Source organism: Thalassophryne amazonica, chromosome 16 (genome assembly GCF_902500255.1).
Source record: "Thalassophryne amazonica chromosome 16, fThaAma1.1, whole genome shotgun sequence".
Lineage (NCBI taxonomy): Eukaryota > Metazoa > Chordata > Actinopteri > Batrachoidiformes > Batrachoididae > Thalassophryne > Thalassophryne amazonica.
In genome coordinates this window covers 57,353,150-57,371,612 of record NC_047118.1, presented here as the reverse complement: position 1 = coordinate 57,371,612, position 18,463 = coordinate 57,353,150, and the positions used below count along the sequence as shown (strand labels likewise).

Here is an 18,463-nt window from a genome sequence, read left to right as displayed (position 1 = left end):
CTTTCATTACAAAATGACCTTTAACAGTGGAATGTCCACATAAACTCCTCATGCCGGCCTCTTCTGAATCTTCTCTGTTCTCTCACGACGTCCTGGGTCAACAGAACCTTAAATTAGGATGATTTCAGCTCGAAACAGCCAGACAACGTCGCCTGGGAGCGCTGCGCGACGTCCCGCTCCGTGGGAAGTCCTTACAACGACAGAAACACCCCATAATCTCTCATCAGCCGTTAAACTTTTCACAGAAAACCAGCTTAATTTCTCGAATAGTGTCCACTCGGATATTCCTCACAGGTCCAGAAAAAATTTTGATAAAGCAACACGCGCCGTCTCGAGCCGCGTGTGAAACAAAGGAATTCAGCCGAGAGGGCTGGACCACATCTCACTCAAGGCCTGCCCACAGGGAAATGACGTCACCGACACGCGTGAAAAAACTCACGCATGCGCACGAGGGTTCAAGCATGATTGGTGTAATCGCATGTCATTCAAATCCATATAGTTAAAAAAAAAAATAAAAGGGTCGGTTTATTATCTAAGAGACCTCGTATGTATGTGTGTGTGTGTGTATTAGAGGTATTCATGTTAGAAAGTGAAAAAAATAAAACTTTTGAGAGACTTCAGGCCACATGTTTTTGTTCCATTTGGGGATTCAATAACTGAAGACCAAATTTGAACTCAATCAGATAAGACTGAGAGGTCCCCAAGAGTGACACATTTTCCTCTCCTTCTGCTGGCAAGGCAACATCACCCTAAAGGGAGAAGACTCTAATGCCATTATTTTTTTCCTTTTGCAGGTACATGTGATGGCTTCTAATCACAAAAAGTAGTGATTGAGTGGTCACCCAGAGAAGAACATTATTGGAAATCATCTCCCCTTTTTGCTTGTTTGGGGAAAATTGTTATTTTACTACTAAAATTTGGCACATATCTTTTATTTTATTAGTGGAACAAGAACAGCATGTGGCCCAAAAGATTTTGTAACATTTGACATTTTGAACAGGTCTAATATCATATATATATATATACTCATATATATACATACACATTTACACACAGCAGCAGCAAAAATAAGTATTGAACACTTCATTTTTCTCAGTAAATATATTTCTAAAGGTGCTATTGACATGAAATTTTTACCAGATGCCAATTTTAGGGTGTTCCCTCTCTGTTTTCTCAGGAAATTATTTATTTATTTGCATTGTTGTGAGTTTCAGAGCTTTTCCCAGGCCATAAGCACCTGTGGCCAGCGAACTTAGTCAGTGGAAGAGCTGCGCATGCATGTGATCGCAGCTTGTGAAAATCTGGGCTGGAGTGCAGCTTTTCTGCAAAAACCGCATTAAAAAAAATACAGTGTGCACCCTGTTGACAAACAGATGAAAATTCTGACTGAATCATAAGAATCTGCCCAATGAAGGCAGTTTTTGAATAGTTAAATGTGATTCACTCAAAGTGCATGTCCATTTTCTTCATCTGTGAGGTGGAGAGCAGCCAGCAGATCAACACAGTGTGGTTTTTCCAAAATACGCAAACACACTGCTTCGCTTTTAATACACAAAAAGTCTGTTTCAGATGATCAGCGCCGCATCAGCAAGAACAGCCAGCAAACCCTCTTTCCCTTCAAAGACTTTTGAAGTGTGCAGCTTTGTAAAGTTCTCATTTCTGCTGCTCTTTACACCAGTTATGCGAATGCACCACATCATCTTCTCTGTTTTGTGTGGGAGCCTTACAGCACCACATACTGGCGTGGCGTATATACTACAGCATTGTTAGTGGGTTTGTGTGCTGTGTTTACAGAACACTTTTTGAAAACCACAAAGTTAAAGATTGTATTTGTGTCCGTGTGGACAAGGCCTTAGATTGTAATTTTAGATAAGATCTAAAGCTGAAGTTGTAGGAAATGGCTTCCAATGGTATTTGAAAACAGCAAAATGCTCGAGCTTCTCCCTGAAGAAGGTGGGGGGGGTGGAGGGGGTCTGGAGGGAGGGTTAGACTCCAGCACCTGTTCTCCAGCACCTGTCCTCTAGTGCCATCATGCTCTAAGTTTCTGGGGAGAGCCCTGCACAAGACATTCTATCTACATTGTCTCAGTCTACCCAGCTGTGAATGAGCACCAAGTGCACTAACCACTCACCTAATCACCTGGTGGAGCAGCTGGTCGCAAAGGAAACCTGCACCCTCTCGGCCCTTTCTGTAATCAGTTTGAGAACTCTGCTTCACTGTGTACAGTCCTGGTTAGAATTTCTGGCAACACAAAATGTAAATAAATAAATAAATAAATAATAAAATAAAGCTCACAGGAGGTCATTTTTCAGAAAATTAAAAAAAAGCCTTATTTTGAAAAACTGCAATGGAAACGCTTCTTCCTATTACAGGTCACATAAGGTGACATTGTGGGTTATGACATCGGTGTATGACTGGGTGAATGTGAGGCATAATTGTAAAGTGCTTTGAGCATCTGATGCAGATGAAAAAGCGCTATATAAATGCAGTCTATTTACATTTCACCAACCTTGACCTGGGAAGTAACCTGTGATTGACTGACATCTGCTTCACACTATGGAATCTGAGGATAAGCACCAGGTGGATGTGCCTCAGGGCCCATGTAGGATTTTCTTCTGCTTCTTCAATTAATTGTCAGCATTGACCATAATATTACTTGCTGTTATATGTCCACTGATATTGCACCATGTAGTCATAAGCTAGTAACATCATAGTCAGAGTGCTATAAAAAAATTTCACCATCGTCTCAGCATCACGACTCTGTGTTCTTCAATGAGTAATTCTAATAAAAAAAAAAAAAAATGTAAGTCCCTTCAGCTGCTCCCTTGTTTGCACTCGGGGTCGCCACAGCAAATCCGAGACGGAGCTGCATGTTGAATTGGCACAAGTTTTACGCTGGATGCCCTTCCTGATGTAACTCCACATTAACATATAGAAATGTGGAAGATGAGGTGTTTGAACCAGGAACCTTACGCACGGAAGCCAAGTGCACGAACCACTTGGCCACCATTCCTGCAAGTAATTTTTATTAATATGACATATTTACCACAAATTCCATGTCCTAAGATGCTATCAGCACACTCCAACTACTTTGTAATATGGCTACATTGGTGTTTTTCCTTTATCTGCTAGAGGAGAATCCTGAAGGTGCCCCCCCCCCCCCAAAAAAAAGTTAACACAAAATCCCATTGTTCCAAGATGTAAATATGAGAAGTGTAGTGTCGTGAAAATTTTATCAGGAAGACTCAGATTTCAAAGCTTTCATTAAGATTTACCTAATCACGTAACAGCTTCACATAACAGCTGACATGTCTAATGGGAAGCCGTCATCAACTGACAAACCATCAGAAAACATGTATTTTATTTAAAAATGTCAGCTCTAACGTTAGCTCTACTTTTTGCAGTTGCTGACCTGAACGCTACCTCCTCCACCCTATAACCACTAAGTGGTACCTGTCTGACACCGGGAGGAAGGCTCTGTCCCTGACATCTTCTGATGGTAGGATTCAAGATCTATGTACTAGTCTTTGGTAGGAACTCTGCCAAAGACTGTTCTAGCATTTTGTACAATATCACTAAGGATTAAAATCTTGAACTGAATCTTTATGGTAGAACTGCAATAGTGCCATCTATATAGATGAATTCTATGTTAACAATACAGGCAAAATTGGAATTTGGTCACTTTAAACAACAGATTTGCACATGTTCAAGTCAGACAATTGAGTATCCAGTTGTCTGAATAGTTTTTCCACTTGTTTCATACAATCAGACAATGCTATTTGGAAAACAATGAATTAAAATTGTTGATGCTTTACTTAAGCAATCAGCTGTCAAAATAATTGACAGTTATTGTCCTGTCAATCAGTGAACTGCTGTCCCTGTTTAATGCACAACAATTGCACACACGTTTGTGGTACGCTGTATGATTCTCACTTTTGGAATCGCAGTCAATTAAACATGTTTTCTGCTCTGGGGAGCCAACAGATGTCTGCTGAAATTTGGACTAAATGCTTGTTTTCTTCACAACATGGCTCGTACCCAGAAAGACCAGCTCGTGCCTTGCACAGCCTCAGGTGAAACGAGGTGGCAGCCTGACTCCCGAATCAGACAGTGTTTGTGTTTCCTGCCTCCCTGTGACTGGTTGGCTGCTTTTTCTCTGGCTGCCAAATGTTGTCTACACATGTTTATTCATGCCGCTTTATTCACCAAGATGGAACGCATCACAGCTGAATGGGAGAGAATCTGTCCAATCATAAGAACATTGGGAGAGAAAGAGCTGCATGGATTTGTAGGTTTTTACATTTTAAGATGTGTTTCAAAGCAGTTTAGGGGTGACATGATTAAGATCTACTAAACTATTGAAGAACAACGGGGCCACTGTGTCGTTAACGTCTTTTAGCTTAAGGAAGCCTTTAATTGGCTCAGTTAAGTAACAAAATTGTGTTTATAGTTCATAATGGAACTGTAATTAAATTGACTTACCACAGGGTTTTGGCATGCACCCTTTAACCAGTAATTAGTATTTGCCTACAGGGCAGAGGTAATGGATGTTTTCATGGTGCAAGGAGTTGCACCATGTAACACTACACTATTGTACTGGTACAGCGCACTGGTTTTGTACAAGTACTAAGGGCTTAGAGTGGCATTTTTTATTACAATCTGTATGAATTAGCCAAACTGGTTCAGCAGTTATTCAACACTCTGGCGACAGATTTTAGTGAAACAGCATTTCGCGAAATGGGCAGGGCTAGAAACTCCAGTTGTACTTGCCATCACTGGTCATGATTGCTTGTGTTCTTCAGTGAACCAGGTCATTTTTGTACCTTTGAAGCAGCTAAAGGTCAGGTTATGTCTGGGAGTAGGCATTGGTACCATACATACTACCAGCTACCACAATGCCAAAAAAGTCTGGGTCCTGGATGGTAACTACCCAAGCAAACCAATAGCCCATCCTACCCTCTTGAACATACCCATTTATGTCCTGTCTCCAGTCAAAAAGTGAGCATCCCTTGGCCTTTTCCAGTTGCTGACGGCCCTCAGGATAGAGGCACCTGCTTGCTGGATCATGTCTAGAGAATCACACCACATGCCCAAAATGTCATAGCTGACATTCACTCAATGCAAGACTCATCTGAGTCTCGCCAAGTAATTGTTCATTTGACACAAAGTAATAGGGCGGCGCAGTCTCATTTCAATCCCTCCGTGATTTGACCATTTCCAGGGACAGCCTGCCGTTGCACAACACAAAGATGACATCACTTCACACAGAAAGATGGTGTACTGTTTTGTTTTTGGCTACAATCACCAAAGCAGTGGCGAAAAGTTCAGTTTATTCAGTCCCCAGTGGAGAAGGCAAGACAAGGCAAATGAGAGGTCATGTTGGTAAGTGTTAGCCTACACACCTTGCCAGAGTAGCTGCATTCTCTCACTTGCACAACCGCCTTGACATGTTTGAGCTCCGGGTCATAAACAAACCACAACACATGTCCGTTTTCCACTGCATCGTCACTTTTCTTTGCCCAAAAACCCAGAGAAAGGGCCGTGTTTCTGATGGGGACACATGATGACTGTGTCCGAATGTAGGAAATTAAAATATGACGCATCAAATGCGTCATATTTTAACCCTTTAGCACCAATTTCAATAGTTCCCAAGGATCATCTGAAGAGATCTAGTATTAAACACATCTAGTCTTCAATTTTGATCACTAGGTAGCATCAAAGTCTCACAAACATGCAGTAATAGAGGAAGGACGTGGGGACCCATTTATAAAACAGTGTTGGATTAAAACTACAATTATATGTATCAACAAAAGACAAAAATGACAAAAAACTGACTTATAAAATAGTTTGTATGCACACCTGCCAGCAAAACACAATTTATAAACCATGCACTACTTTGAATTGTCTGCATGTTGATTAGTCTCATATCCCGTCCTCAACACACCCACATTCAACCACAAATGGCCAGTGCAGAACACATCATGAATATGCAAACGTATACATGAAGCCTGAAATGTGCACTTGTCACAATAACAGAGCATGAGCAGGAAAACAAACATTTCTGAAACACAAATCGAGCTGCTTTTGTGTGTTCACAACAGTGGCATAAAAAACAAACTAATAAAAAAATTAAATATAAATAAAAAATAAATGCAGAAATTGGGAACAATAGGTGGTGACAGAGAACCCACAAGTAGTTTCAACTCCAAACATTACAATTTTGACATCACACTCACTTATACCTTTAATAAGCTTTAAGAAGTTTTAACAAGCTCACCATAAGAACCAGAATAAAATGTTCTAAATGACATAATAACCAGACAATAACTAGACCAATACTCATCATTACAGTTGTCCCAGAATCATTTGCACCACTGTGATATCACCGCACTGCTGCCTTTACAAAGATAAAAACACCTAATACAATTTGGGCAGCAAAAATAACATAGGCACATTTTTAATATACAATTGCAGGGGAGAAAATATTTGTTTCACTGTAGTATATCAGGCCAGACCTTGTCACGATGATCCACTCATGTCCATAACTAATATATTTACATTTCAGCTGCTGTGATGCACTGATGAAATATTAAAGGTGTTGCATAATGTAAGATCTGACTCAGCTTTTATATTTAACAATTGAAAAGTCCCTCTGGAATAATTATTGCACACTATCAGGTCTAACATTGCTTTTTTTTTTTTTTTCAATTTATGCTAAAGTACATGCATATGCAGTGAAAGTCATTAAGTGGAACTAAATTTACACGTACAATACATCTGGAAAGTATTCACAGTGCTTCACTTTTTCAACAGTTTGTTATGGTACAGCCTTATTCCAAAATGGAGTAAATTAATTTTTTCCCTTCAAAATTCCACTCACAACACCCCATAATGACAACATATTTTTTTTTTTACCACTCACATTTTAACACTCACAAAACATTCATATGCATGGGTCACAGTTTGTGTTTGTATGCAAACACTTTAGTGTTTAGTTTATTTTATTTATTTTTTTTCATAACGGATGAGTTAAAATTGTGCACATATTAGAGGTCCAGTTCTGTGCGTGAGCCATGGTTACAATTTGCTGCAGGACTCTAAAGACTTGGACCTTCATTCTCCTGCAAAGATATGAACATCACCAAACACTCTGTCCAGCACCATCAAGACTCCATGAGCTCTTCCCAGATGTCTCTCGATCACAAACTCTGACAATGCAGAAACATTAATGCCACTACCAATGTAAGTGAATCTCTGCAAGCCTGCACTTTCACCACATACAGATACCCTTCTGATGGCTGAAAGAGAAAACTCATCTCATCACTTAATGAACTCAGGATTTAACGTCCTGTCTAAAATCAGACAAGGAGAACGTGCCATCAGTGCAAGTACGTCTGTGTTTGTGATGCTACATGCCAAATAGATTAAGCTTCTTTTATTTGACATTTCTTTTTATGTGTGGGCGACGGCATCTGGGTTTGTCATCAGGCTATTTCAGAACCAGGAGATGCCTCTAATTCTATTAAAATGGCTTTAGATTTCCTGAGTCGTCTGGCATAATCGCGTACACATTGATTTCTCTACCTTTTGGGATGCGTTAGCCTGTTAGCGTGCCACCGCCGGTGCAGAAGAATTATGATCTGGTGTCGGCATTCGACCAGAGAGCTTTAATCACACAAGGATTCAGAGTGTTTTAAACAAATGCCTTTTTTGTAAGCATGGTGGATTACATAAGATTTACAGATTTGGAAATGGCTGACAGCTGTCAAGCGGCGTAATAACGTTGGTCCAGAAAATTATAGCAGCTGCCGGTTGGCAGAATGTCAATGCTGCTATCTAGATTAAAGCTCAATAGACAGGAACATAAACACCAACAAGCACACACTCACATATTCGGGGATAATACACAACAACAGAGAAACAAAGTCGCTCACACAAAGCTTGGCGGTAGCTTTGAGCAGGGGCGAAGAGGCGCTGAGAGGACCAAAAACACCTAAACTTCTTTTCTTAGCATTTCAGTGGTGCATCCAAATATGTTTTAGGGTGTTTACACACCTGCATGTTTTAGTCCAGTTCAAAGGGACTCCGATTCTTTTTCCCCTCCCACTCAGTTCCATTCCTTTGAGTGAGTGTCAACAGATTAAGTGGGCCATTTTCAGGGGTGTGACATTTTTGCACATCTTCAGTGCAGGGACAGACTGCATATGAATGGTGATTTTCAGGGTTAAGATAAGTCACTGCTTGGGGTACATACTTTTGAGCGGTGCTGATCACCTTTGGGGCAGGGCTCGACACTAACTGGTTAAGTCACACAGAAGAACACAACAACACCAAACCAGCGAGAGCAAGAGCAGAAGAACTGAAACATGTGAATGGAAGAGGTGACAGACAGTCTTACAAGGAGACACAAGCAGGGTTGGCTTTCTTCTTGATGGAAGAGGTGGAGCGAGGACTCGTGTCCTTGGGGTTGAATGAGAAAACTATCACAGAATTATATCAGTGCATAAGGAGCCACAAGAGCCCAATGCATCTTCACTGCAATGGAGACAACAGCGGTTGAGAGGCCGATTACGGGTTCGTTTCTGTAAATGTTCACGGCATCTGGGAAGCAGGTAGAGTTCAATTGGTGGAAATGGACATAGTAATCACACAGGCGCAGCCAAATACAACCACCCCAAGACTGGAGCAGTTCAGTTGTGTTGAGAATGCAAACAAACCAAAAATGATTCACGGACATTTTGTGTCTAGTATAAATGGACTGCATTTATATAGCGCTTTCCATCATACCAGATGCTTAAAGTGCTTTTCAATGATGCCTCACATCCACCCCAATGTCAGGGTGCTGCCATAGAAGGTGCTCATTACACACCGGGAGCAACTACAGAATTAAGAACCTTGCCCTAGGGCCCTTAATTACATTGGGATTTGAACCAAGGATCCTCTGGTCTCAAGCTCAACGCTTAACCACTAGACCATATATATATACAACCCCTGGCAAAAATTATGGAATCACCGGCCTCGGAGGATGTTCATTCAGTTGTTTAATTTTGTAGAAAAAAAGCAGATCACAGACATGACACAAAACTAAAGTCATTTCAAATGGCAACTTTCTGGCTTTAAGAAACACTATGAGAAATCAAGAAAAAAAGATTGTGGCAGTCAGTAACAGTTACTTTTTTAGACCAAGCAAAGGAAAAAAATATGGAATCACTCAATTCTGAGGAAAAAATTATGGAATCACCCTGTAAATTTTCATCCCCAAAACTAACACCTGCATCATATCAGATCTGCTCATTAGTCTGCATCTAAAAAGGAGTGCACACACCTTGGAGAGCTGTTGCACCAAGTGGACTGACATGAATCATGGCTCCAACACGAGAGATGTCAATTGAAACAAAGGAGAGGATTATCAAACTCTTAAAAGAGAGTAAATCATCACGCAATGTTGCAAAAGATGTTGGTTGTTCACAGTCAGCTGTGTCTAAACTCTGGACCAAATACAAACAACATGGGAAGGTTGTTAAAGGCAAACATACTGGTAGACCAAGGAAGACATCAAAGCGTCAAGACAGAAAACTTAAAGCAGTATGTCTCAAAAATCGAAAAATATACAACAAAACAAATGAGGAACGAATGGGAGGAAACTGGAGTCAACGTCTGTGACCGAACTGTAAGAAACCGCCTAAAGGAAATGGGATTTACATACAGAAAAGCTAAACGAAAGGCATCATTAACACCTAAACAGAAAAAAACAAGGTTACAATGGGCTAAGGAAAAGCAATTGTGGACTGTGGATGACTGGATGAAAGTCATATTCAGTGATGAATCTCGAATCTGCATTGGACAAGGTGATGATGCTGGAACTTTTGTTTGGTGCCGTTCCAATGAGATTTATAAAGATGACTGCCTGAAGAGAACATGTAAATTTCCACAGTCATTGATGATATGGGGCTGCATGTCAGGTAAAGGCACTGGGGAGATGGCTGTCATTACATCATCAATAAATGCACAAGTTTATGTTGATATTTTGGACAATTGAAAGGATGTTTGGGGATGATGAAATCATTTTTCAAGATGATAATGCATCTTGCCATAGAGCAAAAACTGCAAAAACATTCCTTGCAAAAAGACACATAGGGTCAATGTCAATGAGCAGATCTGATTTGATGCAGGTGTTAATTTGGGGGATGAAAATTTACAGGGTGATTCCATTAATTTTTTCCTCAGAATTGAGTGATTCCATATTTTTTTCCTCTGCTTGGTCTAAAAAAGTAACTGTTACTGACTGCCACAATCTTTTTTTTCTTGATTTCTTATAGTGTTTCTTAAAGCCAGAAAGTTGCCATTTGAAATGACTTTAGTTTTGTGTCATGTCTGTGATCTGCTTTTTTTCTACAAAATTAAACAACTGAATGAACATCCTCTGAGACCAGTGATTCCATACTTTTTGCCAGGGGTTGTATATAGACACACACACACACACACACGGAGTGATTGAGAAGTTTTGAGCCTGACCCAGAAGAAGTAGGGTGTGGTTCTCCATCTTTTGCAGTCTGAGAAACCAGTATTTCTTGAGAATGCATGACATTTTGACTCACTGGATGCAATGTCAGGCTCAGAACTTCTCTATCGCGACTCATATGAATCAGTGATTTTTTTTTTTTTTTGGATGAACACAGCTCTGCATATATCCCAGCATGTACAGCAAAGCATAAAGTGCTCAGTTTGTCACATAAAACAAATAAATAAAAAATAAAACACTTAAAGCAGTCAATGCTAGCAATAGCAGTGATATTAGCATTACATCAAACTCCCGAAGCTGCCACTATTGACGCCTTTATGGTATCAAATCTCGCGTGTAATCACATTCTCACTGGGGAGACCGAGATTTTGTTGTCAGTGTAAACAAGCGTTTGTGGCAACTTGTTTGCAACATTGCGTCTTTATGGAGGTGAACACCTAAGTATGTGTTTAGGTGTTTAAGATAATTGTGAGTCTTTCATGTGAGTTTTACCAAAAAAAAAAAAAAAAAAAAAAAGCGTTTTGCTGTTAGGGTTGCGTGTCATGAACCGGTTCTTCTCAGGTGTCCTTAAGAAATGATACAATCCATCAACATCAATAGCCTTTTTGCTTAACAATTCCCTCATCGGTCCTTCAGAGTAGCCGTTGTTTTTGGGGGTGGTTGTCAAGAAAATGATCATTTCTCTACACTGATTATAGACCCTGCAGCGGGTCTGTATAATCAACCGTTTCTGCAGCGCGGCTTTGCTTTGAACCTTGAACCAATGAAGCAGTGCTTCAATCTGCTGCTTCATTGGTTCTTTGTTTTATTTTGCTTTATCTTAATTTTCCCCGCTAAAACCCTAAAGAGCATATGTCTGTGAGTAATATTTACCTTTTTTATGTTAAACCGACCTGTTGTGGTCTTCTGAAACAGTTGATAGATGTATTTTGTAACTTAAAAACGGGACTGAGGCTAACACATTAGCATGTCTATGGCATTTTCAATGTTAAAGTTAGCATTAAGCTGAGGCATTATCAAGCTTCCCTCCCCAGCGCCCAAAGGATTCTGGGATACTCTAAAACTGTGAATAACAACAACCCTGGAACAGAAACGTAGCACTTTTGACAAGCGACATCTCAAACAAGCTTTCTGCCCCAATCAATAGCCCAGGAATTTAATTTTGTTTTACTGGCTGCTTTTTGCTTCCTGTTTAGATTTTAAAACTTCTACAGCGGGTACATATTTAAATGCTTTTAATTTGTTAAATCATGCTTATTGTTATTAATGTGTATTTGTTTGGTAAGAACTACTTTGTTTGCGGGTCTAATGTGTTCTAGATGTAAGTAAGTCCCTTCGGCTGCTCCCTTGTTTGCACTTGGGGTCGCCACAGCAAATCCAAGGTGGATCTGCATGTTGAATTGGCACAAGTTTTACGCCGGACGCCCTTCCTGATGCAACTCCACATTACATGGAGAAATGTGGCAGGGGTGGGATTTGAACCCGGAACCTTCTAAACTGAAACCAAGCGCATTAACCACTTGGCCACCACCCCTGCTCCTAATGTGTTCTAGATGTGGTATCCTCCAAAAACAGACTGCGTATATTTGAAGCGAAGCAGAGTTTAAACATGCCTTTAAAGGTTTCCTGAAATTGCTGGCGAGTTGGCACAATAGACAGCTGGGAATTTGGGCCGGTGATCTGTGGTGAATGAAATGGACAGCAGTCGGATTGGTCTGTTACTCATGTTTTATAAGTCTGAGACCGATCGATTTAAAAAAAAAAAAAGCCTTGATTGGCCCGATACTAATCTTTGTGATCCAACTGGAACAGCCCTACTTTTGACCAATGAGGACATAGTGCTCACACGTTTTTTTTCTTTGCACAGTTTGATCTGTTTAGAATAATTATTGAACCAAAGTAAAAATGCAACACTGTTACATTTTGGACCCTAATCAGGACCAAAGAAACTATTCAGTGTGAAAGCACCCTAAAAATGGTGTGCTGAGAGCAGCCTGTGGCACAAGACATCTTCCCCCACTGACTCCATCTGATATCCTCTTGTGCACAGGTGGAAACAGCGGCATTAAACACAGTGGGAACCACAGTAGGAACATGATGAAAAACAAGCGTATGCCACCTCTGGCTCCCCAGGGGCCTGGTGGGGCTTTGTGTCACCTAATTTATGACATCCTCATAGGTCCTAGTCTCCGAGGAAGAGACATTTCTGACTTTATGCACAGGCACAGCCTCATTTGCAAGCACGGAAGCCCCACGAGGACGAGTCCTACTTCAGAAGAACAAGACTACTGCCAAAAAAAAAAAAAAGGGAAGAAAACGCACACACACACACACAAAAGTAAGTAAAGCTGCAAATTGCACACCATTGAGCTGGTCTTCCTAAACTGGGAGAAGAGGCAAACCAGTGGACCGCTGCATCTCTTCCCAATGCTAATGTACAGCCCGGAAACATTTAAGGGTTTCTGAATAACGACTGCAAAGAAGCGAACGAAGTCTGTTTGTGGGAGAAAAGGTAAAATCCTGTCAAGTAGCCTGGAAGCATTCAACAGATCCTCACACACACTCCAGGCATGTTAGCTGGAGAAAAAGCACGGTAATAACAGCCAGAGGAAGTGTGCCGTGCATAATAAGAGACGCCTGAGACTTTATATTCAGATAAGGTTAGGAGCACTTTGGGGCAATGCGACCTGTTCAAAGACAAACAAGCAAAGGGATTATGCAGCTTTTAGCACTTTGGCGCACAGAGCATTGTGATTTGAAAGATGAGGAAAGCCACTTCTTATATATGACTCACCTTCTAATATGAGAACTGGTTTCTCCTCTGGGACCTATTGAAGCGAACACCTTCAGGATTTATATGTCAAATGTGTCTGTGTTCTGCAGGTTTGCATGCACCTCTGATCTAGAGCTAGTACACATCAGGTCTGTCTCTGATGACCAGATCTCAGCCAAAAAGAAAAAAAGGATAAAAAAAAAAGTGTGCAGTGCAAATGTGGCTACAAGATAACAGTAACAATAGGATTAAAATAATGCCCCCATTTATTAATGAGCACTTCAGCCGGTCTATTGAAGCAAGCTATAGGCTTCGCAAGTAATGAAACAATTTATTTTGAGCTTTCAGCACCACAGGAGCTGCCCTTTCTGCAGAGCTGGAGTCAAAAAGAAATGAGTGTTCTTGTAAAAAATTACCACTAAGCCCTTATTTATTTGTTATTTATTTATTTATTTATTGTTATATTAATTTGAGCTAACGCAGAAAGTAGTGTTCTTAAACTCACACTGCTGGAAGGCCACTTGCTAGGAGATTAAGAGAACAACTTAAAATTACAGCAAACTGATACTATCTGAAATATCAGCGTTTGGGCCAAAGTAGATATTTTATGAGTATCATATTATCGATTAGAGTCAGACATCTTGGAAGGATAAAATATGTGCTAAAAAGGGAAGAAGATTGCAAAATATATATAAAAAAAATCACTTCAACAGCTTTTATTTTAAAACCTGATTTAAAAAAAAAAAAAACTTGGCTCAGATTTAGTGTTGATGTATGAGAGCACTTGTGAATGCAAAGTACAAAAATGGAATGAAATTTACTACATCATGAAATTTACTACATTTTTGGAAAGGCGTGTTTGAAACCAATTGTGGTTGGGATAAAAGTGAGGGTTTATTTTCTCTAAAATGCATAAAATCTTTGGAAATTTCAACAAGTTTTCCTCTTCCAAACCACAGCTTTGTACACTCCTGAGATTCTTGCACAGCAACAGAATTCCAATTCTGGAATATTTCAGATTGTCATACTACACAAACAGGTGTTTCTAGACATAGGCAACCTAGACAATCACCTAGGGTGCCGTCTATATAAGTACTGATCAATCAGCCCAGTCTCATGCTTTTTTTTGTGATATTGTCACCAAATGAGTCACATTTTGATGAAGCGGTCAGGTTTTCCTCACTATTTTTAATCCTATACCCCTAACCATAACTATAACCAAACCCTAACCATAACGACAATGCACACCCCAAATTTTGTAATATCATCAAGAATTCATTTTGTGATTCTATCACAAAAATGTGAGACATTGTGATGTCTGTCATGAGATGGAGTTGTGATCAACACAATGGGCAACTTCAGCAACATGACCTGTTGCTTTACCACAATGAATGGAAACGTAAGACATAACAGAGCTTTGCTATGAAATTCTGTGTAAAAGGGCTCACCTTTTCTAGTTTCATGTGCTCAGAAAATGATCATGTGGGATGTATTTAATGCTACAAGGTACAGCAGAGGGGTGACAAAATACTACAGGTTTGCAGGCCCAATCCAGCCCCTGGGCTGCCAGTTTGAGACCCCTAATGTGAGAACCAGACATGGTTTAAAATAACAGTCTTCTGTCATGGATCATGATCACCATCGTGCACTGCGACTATTTAATGCAAACTGCACGTCATAAAGAAGCACTTCGACCCCAGTTTAAGATACATTACTGGATGTCCAATTTTCCAAGGAGCTCCTGTTCCATCACTGTGAGGAGCACCAGGAACGTGAAGTGACACACACTTGATGTAGTTTTTGTTTTTTTTCTTTTTCTGGAAAACAATGACACCAGTCTTGAACCCACGCTGTTCCCACCTTTTCCTCCACTAAACATTCCCCCCGCAGACTTTCCCGTGCGCGTTACTGTTTGCATCCAACAATCAGCAGTACATTAAATTCATAAAATAAAATAAAACCCTGTCGCCTCTTACCTTGAGCCCGAACGCCGATGATGCACGTCGCCGACAGCAGAATCCAACAGGAGACCCACACCTGTCCACTCTGTGCCGCCGCGGCCGCCGCCGCCGGCTTTGCGCCTCTCCACGCTGGAAACATGTTGCTCGGCGGCAAACAGACGCGCACTCCCGGGAAGAGTCTTGGTCCTGCTGGTCCTGCTGCTGCTGCTGCTGCTGGTGGTGGTGGTGGTCCTCCTGCGCGTCAGAGTCACTGCTGACGAGCGTGAGTGACTGTGGAGAAAAAAGCTCGCTCCGTCAGGGCGCACCGGGCGCGCACACTGGAAAGCCTGTGGACAAGTCCCGCACCAGCAAGGCGGAGTCAGTCAGTCCGATTGAATTTGCTCGGCTGTCAAATCGAGACGAAACATTGACATCATCTGGCAGAATCACCTGTGAGTGGATGACTGACAGAGGGGAAGTCAAACATTAAACCAACTGGCGGTTACGCAGCAGTCTCCAAGTTCGGGTGACAGTTTACGCGCACAAACGCTGGCGCTGTGCGAGTCTTTCTGAGTGAAACTTTTGGATATTTATTTTAGATTTGCACTCTGAACAACCGCCATTGAGCAAGGCAATTCAGCGCCCTCCCTAAGTAAAAGTCACGCCTGCGTATGTCAGATCAACTCCAAAAAAAATGTTTAAAATGCTCCAAATTCGCATTATTAATATCTGGTAACTGCTCACAGACTGAATGGAACTTGTCCATCTTCAGGTTTCGGCAGGACGCATGACCTGATGCTGGCGAGCGCCAAAGTGCTCTGTGCGCTACTGCCACCGTGCGGCAGGACGCGGGTGTGCACGCGTCTCTGGTGACAGCTGTGATTGATTGTTGCTCCATTAACAACAACGCCTGCATTTCAAAACTATCTGATGACAACGTAATCTCTCCAAATAACAGTTTTTTTTTTCGAATTATTTTGGCTGTTTTGGCTGTCAGGGATGATGAATTTGTGCCTGAGGCTGAAAATCACAATGAACATCCTTGTATAAAACTATTTATTCCCCCACCGACGTGTGAAGCAGAACAAACAGGAGCTAAAAGTGCTCCACAGTTAAAAGAAAAGTGTCAAAAATGTTTTAAAAATGAATTCTAAAGCTCAGGAGGCACTCACAGTGTGAATGGTTTTCAATGATGAACAATTTTGGAATGTTTAGTCAAAATGATTAAAATGATCACGTTTGTAATTGAAATGCTTCACATCCTGCTTTACATGCAGCAGAGGTGGGCGATACTGGGAATTTTGGTATTGATCTGATACCAAGTAAATACAGGCCCAGTATCGCTGATATTGATACCGATACCGATACCGATACTTTTTCATATTTAAGCTTCATAGATCCAAAGGATCCAAAAGATCTAGAATTTCGCCAAACATTGTACATGACAACAAAATACTTTATTATCACAATCAACATTTTTGTTTTAAAAAAAAATCACTCAACACAACTTAAAACAAAATCTCCTGAGGTAGAGGGCTGACAAACCACAATTGAGGCTTTTCAGGTTTCAAATCCCGCAAAACCTCCGAGAGGTCACCGCGCTGCGAGATCTCAGTAACATTGAGAACTGCATTGAGACGTTCTGATCACACTGCACTTTAACCGCTGCACACGGAAAACAGCATTAACATCGCAACATAAAACTATTTTTATATTATGCCTAAAACTCTTGTGAATATATTCTCTTGGTTTATAGGCGTTGTTATTGCGTGTGTTTTATGTAAACATGTGAGAATCACAGGCTGTCTCTCCGTTATTTTCAATGGGAGTTGCTGTGAGCTACAATCGCTTCCTGATCATGTCGTTCTGGGGGAAAGTGAAGTTTGCTCTTTAATGTCTTGATTATTGTCCTTTACAACACTGTTTGTCCTCTTTGTTCCAGACTAATATATATGTCTGAAATTCGGTTTGCGTTTATTAAATTCCACACAGATTAAACGTAACAGACATGTATTATTTGTTATAATTGTTTTAGCAAGTTTTCAGGGTATCATGAAGCAGTCTCTTATTAACGTGACGAAAAGCATAAAAAATTACATTTTTGTAGGTTAATATTCATTTACAATTGTCATCATGTGGATTCTCTATGTTGTTTTGACTGCAGTGACTCTCTGGCAAGCAAGGGATTATGGGATATGTGAAAACCCCGAATACAAGGGTGTGCTGCTCCGTGTTGTGTGACACAGCACAGCGCTGCTCTTACAGACAGAGAGTAGACTTTGATGAATCTGCGTGCACAGCAGTCAGTACGTGCGGGAGAGAAAAAAAGCTTGAGTATCGATCTTTTTACACGAGGATCGTTCAATATCAATACCAGCGTTGGTATCTATATTATCGATATTAGGATCGATCCGCCCACCTCTAATTCACAGCAGCGAGGATAATGCACTGATGAAGGGTGGTGGAATTGTGTTAAACTCAGTATTGATTTAGAGGAAATTTAAGAATATTTTGACAAAACAAATCCTAGCAGGCACACTACGTGTTATTCACGTGCAATTCACATAACCCATGTACGTGTCAATTACGTAAATATTTGGTAGAATATGTTCGTTGAATATTTCGTGTTTATTGCAATGTTATATTTATATGTTTTATGTATGTTGAATATACGTGTTGACAAACACGTAGTTTTCACATAAAATTAACCCAACGTATATTTGATAATTTCATTTTATTTTACAGGTCTACACTGAAAATTGAACTCAGTTTAGATAACATAACAGTATGGCAGCATGTTTTGTTTTCAAATAATTGCAAAAAGTAAAGAATTGTCAATCAAATCCCTAACACAAGTACGTACAGCTTTTTGAAAAATACACTCAATGAGTTACTGTTAAATACACATGCCAAAAAAATAGGTGCTGAGTGAGTGGAAGAAACAAATGCCAGAAAATGATTCACGATCCACATCACATTCCAACTCAGTAGAAAATTCCAGTAAAGTTTTCCTTTATACCTGAGGCCATCAAATATGGCCATTGGGTGTTGCGAAGAGTTTGCATCCGTGCATCTGTCTGTCCGTCTGTTTGTGTTTAGCATAACTCCAGTCCTATAACTGCCAGAGACGTCAAATTCACAGGGAACATTCTTCAGACACAGACCTTGGACAAGTTCAAAGATGACTAACCTTGACATATTTTAAGAGGTTTTGTAAGAGGTTAAAAT

General features: G+C 40.5%; 1 protein-coding gene and 1 long non-coding RNA gene across 4 annotated transcripts in view; one reads left to right on the top strand and one right to left on the bottom strand.

Annotated features, from left to right (window-relative positions):
* The window catches only part of LOC117528687 (protein sidekick-2-like), a 562,122-nt gene extending 546,322 nt beyond the window's left edge, over positions 1-15,800 (bottom strand). For all 3 annotated transcript variants that reach the window (XM_034191315.1, XM_034191316.1, XM_034191317.1), the window contains exon 1: positions 15,272-15,800. In XM_034191315.1, coding sequence (XP_034047206.1) covers positions 15,272-15,395 — 124 coding nt within the window. In that variant the 5' untranslated portion in view covers positions 15,396-15,800. The remainder of the gene's footprint in view (positions 1-15,271) is intronic.
* On the top strand, positions 2,134-2,343 carry LOC117528688. The gene is made up of 2 exons (XR_004565857.1): positions 2,134-2,256; positions 2,313-2,343. It is a non-coding gene; the product is annotated as an uncharacterized LOC117528688 (long non-coding RNA).
* Positions 15,801-18,463: the final 2,663 nt, after the last annotated feature.